At 42.7% G+C, this 6,888-nt stretch overlaps 1 protein-coding gene across 1 annotated transcript in view; it reads right to left on the reverse strand.

The window, feature by feature from the left end:
- The window catches only part of LOC109051363 (complement C3), a gene marked incomplete at its 5' end in the record, with an annotated part of 35,374 nt that overhangs the window by 16,539 nt on the left and 11,947 nt on the right, over positions 1 to 6,888 (reverse strand). The window contains 6 exon segments of the mRNA XM_042755475.1: positions 133 to 213; positions 578 to 667; positions 1,243 to 1,348; positions 5,243 to 5,332; positions 5,414 to 5,504; positions 5,949 to 5,994. Coding sequence (XP_042611409.1) covers positions 133 to 213; positions 578 to 667; positions 1,243 to 1,348; positions 5,243 to 5,332; positions 5,414 to 5,504; positions 5,949 to 5,994 — 504 coding nt within the window.

Raw genomic sequence — 6,888 nt, forward strand, 5'->3', positions numbered from 1 at the left:
TTTTTTTTTTTTTTTTTTTGTATGATTTTTGTTATTTTTGTTCACTATAAAAAGAGAGCAGCATGAAAAAATGAGAGTAAATTATGAATCTTAATTTCTTGATGTTAACAGTAATGAACTGAATGCCTTTACCATAATCCATGCCACCTTCACAGGCTTTATTTAAACGCTCCTCTTCTCTGGTATTGTTTTTCTTCTGGAAAGTGCAGTTTTCTGTGTTCAAAGAAGTTAAATGTTATACACACATACACACTTGTAATCACACACACATTACCACCTCTCCCCCACCCACATTCAAATAAGAATAAAAACAACTAAATGTTTAATTTTTCCCATGTAAAGAGCCAACTATCATGAACAGGTTCTTCAATGCTCTTTTGAAGCAAGAGTTTGATGAACTATGCAGACATACTTAAGGTTTCGCAAAGCAAAGTAGTAATAAGAAGGAAGTAGTATAAATACTCTGAATCCTAAAGACCATAGAAAATGATTATTCCAGCTGGAATATAGATGTGATGATTTAAATAAAATATTGCAACAGTACAAGAGATGGTCTCTTTATTTTTAGTTATGATACCTTCTGCACACTGGCACAGGTCTTCTTTACACAGTCTGTATAGAGCACCATCTGCCCTGTTGGGGTGGTAGAACTTTGTACAGCGTTTATCTAAATAAATAAATAATAGTTTAATGCAAGGAGGGCAACTGATCAAAAATGCTACTGTAAATAATTTCACAATATGCAAGTGAATTAATTTCAACAAATATCATATAACAATGTCTGTCAAAAAAAGCCCACAGATAAAGATAATTTGAAGGCATTATTGTGGAGAGTATGTAAATCATTGATGGGCATTAAAAGAGTGTTTTTTTTGTAGGATTGCCAGTAGTTTTCTGTGAATGGTAGGTTTAGGTGTAAGATTAGGGTAAGGGGATAGAATCAGTGGCGGCTCCAGGATTTTTTTGTTGGGGTTGCTCATTTAAACTGAGAGAAATTAATGGATGCCTAAGCTTCAGCTATCTAAATGGCATGCAAATTCAGCTACCTTGTGTTTTTTTATATACAGCAGCTTCGAAAAAGGCATATTTAACTTTTTTTTTTCCCCTGTGGTATTAAACTACTCATATGCCACTGTCATAAGTAATATAACTTCTAATTTCAACTGCCAAGGGCCAGGGCTAAGCAAAGTTTCTATCCGCCAATGGATAGAATATACAATTTGCACAGCAGTAACAGCTCACCTGGTGAGTAATATTCATATATTGTGACTGCAGCAGGTTGTAGCTGACCCACATCAAGCGTCTGGTGCATTCTGAAAGCAATTGTTTCTCTCTCTTTATGAGAAACCTATTGAGACAGAAATCAAAGCAACTTTGACAATAAATATCATATTGCACACTGTAAGCTGCCCACATTAACATTTGCACAAACAACAAATAATAACAAATAAGTAAAATACAATTAAAAAAATTCACATTCATATATTTGTGATTTATGTTCCCTTTCAGTCGGTCACTCTCGACGTCATGTTGGTAATGACCGACAAAATGCCAATCCACTTCGAGTGTAACTAAATGAGCCAATGCATATTGGCATGCGATGATTGCATCCAGCTGCCACTGATCACAGTGTGTAAAGACGACGTTGCGCAACGTATCACTTGTGATTTCTGGATGTGGTCGTTACCTGGCATCGGGTGATGGTCATGATTGCTGCCTCACGTGTCTGGGCATTAAGCACGTTGGGGTGGCGTTTGTGGATGAGTCATGTTCTCATTGCGGGAAGATGACCATCTCAGAGTTGCAGGCCAAGCTCCATTGCATTAAAAGGGGTGGAGCTCCATTGCCTCTGCCTCGATCTAGTTCTCGTCATGGTGGCAGTCAGGTGGGGGCTACTTCAGGCAGTAACGTGCAGTCTGAGGGTGGCTGGTGATGGGGAGAAAACCCTCAGGGAATATCGCGCCTCCTGCACCCCGCAACCAGTTGAGCTACCAAAGGAACGTGTTGGGCCCTCTACAAGGAGCGTACCAGCAGTAGGCGAGCCAGAGCTCCCCCAAGATGAAGACCCCTCCAATCATATCAAATCCTCGAGCCAGAGCTTCCTGGAGAGGAAGATTCGGCCACGCTGTTGCCCTCCGGGACTGTAGCAATGCCTGAACCAGATCCGGAAATTATGGCTATGCTTTCCCGGGCCGCCTAAGGGTAGGGCTCGAGTAGAGACCTCCAACATGTCCCAACACCTCAACTTCGTACGACCTCAACGCCCCATCCTGGTGCCATTCTTCCAGGAGGTGGATGAGGGGCTTATTAGGTCATGGATGGCGCTTTTTTCTGCCAGAAACCAATTAGCTAGCTCCTCCTCCCTCACGCTGGTTAGCCAGCTCCTCCTCCTTCAACACCCACCTACGGTGGTGCAGCTAGGGGGTATATGGGGGTCCCTTCAGTGGAGCGGTCAGTTGCAATGCAGTTGTGTCTAATACCGCCTCCACCCGGCAGGGCAAACCGTGCCTCCCCTCATAGGTTTGTAGGTACTCGTCTGGTCTGTCTGATGATGCTTATATGGCCCATGGAGAAGCTGCCTCCGCCTTACACTCTACAGCATTACTGCAGGTTCTTTAGGCTAAAGCACTGAGGAACTTGCACGAGGGTGGTCATGATCCGGAAGTTCTGAATGAGCTCTGAACCACAACTGACCTCGGGCTCTGAGTGATGAAGGTCACTGCGAGTTCTCTGGGTCATGCAATGTCCACACTTGTGGTCCAGGAGCGTCACCTCTGGCTGTGTCTGGTCGACATGAGGGATGCCGACAAGTTCGGTTCCTCAAGGTCCCTGTGTCCCAGACTGGCCTCTTTGGTGATGCATTCGAGAACATGGCACAGCAGTTCTCAGCTGTCTGGGTGCCTAGCTACCCAACTGTCTCGCTGGCTTCTGCGGACCATCAGACTCAGCTATACAATTCAGTTCACCCGGCATCCCCCACAGTTCAGCAGCATCCACTTCACATCAGTAAAGGCGGCCGTTGCTCCTGTCTTGCATGTGGAGATCGCACTCCTACTGGCGAAGGATGCGATAGAGTTGGTCCCTCCTGCCGATATGAAGACGGGGTTTTACAGACCTTACTTCATTGTACCCAAGAAATGCGATGGGTTAAGACACTCTTGGACCTGCGTGTCATGAACTGTGCCCTTCACCGGTTACTGTTCAAGATGTTGACACAGAAACGCATCTTCAAGTGCATCCGTCCCCTAGATTGGTTTGCAGCAATCGACCTGAAGGATGCATACTTTCATTTGTCAATCCTTCCACACCACAGACCATTGCTGCGGTTCGCATTTGAAGGACGAGCATATCGGTGTAAGGTCCTGCCCTCCAGGCTGTCCTTGTTGCCCTGTGTCATCATGAAAGTTGTGGAGGCAGCCCTTGTTCCCCTGAGAGAGCAGGGCATTCACATTCTCAACTACCTTGATGACTGGCTCATACAAAAGAAAAAGCTCAGTGTCAGGATCAGTTGTGCGAACACAGGGACTTGGTACTCTCAAAACAGCAAATTCTCCTCGACGCAGAGGATCTCTTTTCTTGGTATGGAGTTGGATTCGGTCGATCATGCCTCACGCAGGGACATGCTCAGTCAGTGTTGAACTGTCTGAATATGTTCAAGAGCAGGATGGCGGTTCCACTGAAACAGTTTCAGAGGCTCCTGGGGCATATGTCAGCTGCAGCAGCCACGCCACTGGGGCTGCTTCATATGAGACCACTTCAACACTGGCTACATGGCCAAGTCCCAAGGTGGGCGTGGCTACGCGGCACTCACGGAGGTCTAAGTCACACCGACCTGCCACCAAACCTTCACCCCATGGTCAGACCATGAATTTCTCCAGGTAGGAGTGCCCCTGGAACAGGTCTCCAGGCATGCTGTGGTTTACACAGATGCCTCCACCACTGGCTGGGGGGCCACGTACAATGGGCACACACTGTTGGGGGTTTGGACAAACCCCAACTGCACTGGCACATCAGCTGCCTAGAGTTGTTAGCAGTATGCCTTGCCTTGAACCATCTCAGAGGGCGGTCGAGCTGACACTCAGCTTAAATCCTCTGCGGCCCCCCTCTACACCCTCTTGGGACCTGTCTTTAGTGCTCAAAGTACTACGGCAGCGTCCATTCAAGCCCTTGCAGTCAGTTAAGATGTAACAATCTGTATCTCGATTTGCACTGCAAGAACAGTGTTCAGTTTTGCATAGCTGAAAGTTGTAGGCTAGATCTATATATTAAATTTGCATTTAATTCTCTCCCGTTTAAATGTCATGTGAAATATGATTCGGATATGCAGTCTGCAATGCAAACAAAACGTGACTAGGCAGTGACATGGAAGCACATGGTGTTTGTGACATGGAGGCACATTTCCGTGTGTGTTATTCATTGTAGCTAATTTTTATCTGATAAACAATGTAAGAGAGTGCCACTCATGTCATCTTACTTTTTTCATTTTATCATTTCCCATTCATTTCAATGTGGGGTCTCCAGAGCGTGACTTTTTTTTTTCACACTAACATACAACTGTCAGGGAATCATCACCGTCACAGCCACCTCCATCATCACCTTCACCTGTTACTAATCACACCCGATCCCAGTCGCTGGAGTACTGATCACCTGCACCTGCACTCAACGATCAAGCCTTGTATAAAGCCACCCTCACCACAGTGCTTTGGTGTCCGGTCTATTGTTCACTGCCCCGAACAGAACCTTGACTCCCTTTACTCTAACCTGTGTTTATTCTGCCTCCAGAACCCCAGACGATTCTCCTGTGATTCTCCCTCGTTGTCCTCCCTGTTTCCTGGTTCCCGTCTCTATATCCTACCACCAAGTACCATCTTCCACCACCTGTTACAGCCCATTGAACTGTTGCCACTACCGTGATTCTCACCTGCCATTCACTCTTCATTCAAGTCTGTTCAATAAACCCTGTCATCTCACTAACTTCCCGTCTGCACCTTGATTCGTAACAACAACCAAATATCATTCCAATTATTATTATTATTTTTTTTTTGTAGAGTTAGCAAATGTTGACAAAGTCACAAATAGCTGAGAACATCTGTCAGCCAATCAGAATCAAGATTTCAAAAATAGTGCGATAGTAAGCAAAACACATGGTTTCTGGATCCAACATAAATAAATTAATTAAAATAAAATAATTAATTAAATTAATTAAAATTATTCAGCACTATATTTTGCTGACGTACAGTACCTTGTTTAAGTAGAGGATGAGGGATCCTCGCTCTGAAAGATCTTTATTCTTTTCATATTTCTGAATGTATCTCTCCTTCCCTGAAGACAACTGAGGACAAGAACATAAGAAGAAAAAACATCAATACATGACCTCTTCTACATGTGAAGCATCAGTTTATCATCACAGTACCTCTTTAAGATCATTTTCTTCAACATCAAATCCAGTCGGTAAGCCAATATCCAGAATAGTCATGGTGGCATCAATTGTATCATTTTTGTACCTGTGAAGATTGAGGTCAAGAGCAGATTTTAACAACTGGTTTTGTAGTTTTGCTTCATCTTCTTAATCTGCGTTTAAGGCTATTTTCACACTAGACCTTTTGGTGTGATCCCAAGTCTGTTTGACCTCAGAATTATTATATTGTAGTAACACAGAGCTGCTCATCTCTGAATAAACTGTCTTCGTAAAGCAAGTTACATCTGTGTCAGTACGCACTGAAACTGGAGTCTCCGTCAGAGTTATTTAGTTATGATGACAACCAGCTGTCAGTAGTACTCACGCTCATGATGCAAACACACCGCCAGTGTGCAAAAAGTTAGGCAGGATCAAGCTTGGACCAATTAATGAAACCAAGTGTGAAAACAGCTTTAAGGAGCACATGAAGACATATTATAAATAAATGGTTTCTTGAAATAAAAATAAACTTGTTAGGATGTTTACATACAAGAAATCCATAATGAAGTTGTAGCTTGCAATGGTTCCTTTTTTTTCTAAAGGGAAACAAAAGTATTTTATCAGGTCTTCGCTTGATTAAGGGAGTATAAAAATGGAATGGTAATAGTTAAAATTAAAAAAGTAGTACATAGAGGTATTAAACCCAGAGTTAACAGCAGAGTCATTAGCCTGTTTCACAGAGGCCTGGTAAATTACCATAAAATTACTGTTAGGATGATTTTAATGGGTGCTGTTCACACAAGCAATAGCATTCCATCTTTTTACCAGTAACATACCATCCACTGACAAAATTACCACACACTGTAAAACCTGACAAGTCACAGTAACTCAAACCTTTTGAGTAAACAGATTGCCTTTACTTAAACCATGTAAGTATTAAACTTTGTACTATGTAATCATGATTAAATTAAGTGCTGATTGGAGCATTAGTGATGAACAGCTGCTGTTAACAAACAGCATCACCAGCTCCACTTATTAATAACCAGACTGACCTCTACAGAAGATCTTATTGAGAATTAACCAAGGTTTAGATGTTGATTTATTGTTTCACTGGTATAAACTATAGCTAGAGATCAGTGTTTGCTTCTTTCTTTAGCTGGGTTTCTGGACCCTTGGATTTCCTGTCTTGTGATTATTTTTTTTTTGGAGGTTGAAACTCAGCCGTGTTTTTGAAACATGTCTCGTTATAACTCAACAAAACCCAGAGAAAAATAAGGATCAGGTATTGGTTGTTATATTAGCATGCTACTTAATTATGATAACCTACCAAATATGGAGCTGGTCAGGAGTTCAAAATCTTACTAAATAGGTAAGTTGTATAGTTAGTCTCAGCTGGATTACAATGAGAGCCATTCAAAAAGTCAGTGGTTATTTCATAATCAGTTAACATAAAGGACTTTCCAAACAGTTTGGTCTTCTACGGTGTCATT

Source organism: Cyprinus carpio, unplaced genomic scaffold, assembly GCF_018340385.1.
Source record: "Cyprinus carpio isolate SPL01 unplaced genomic scaffold, ASM1834038v1 S000006706, whole genome shotgun sequence".
Lineage (NCBI taxonomy): Eukaryota > Metazoa > Chordata > Actinopteri > Cypriniformes > Cyprinidae > Cyprinus > Cyprinus carpio.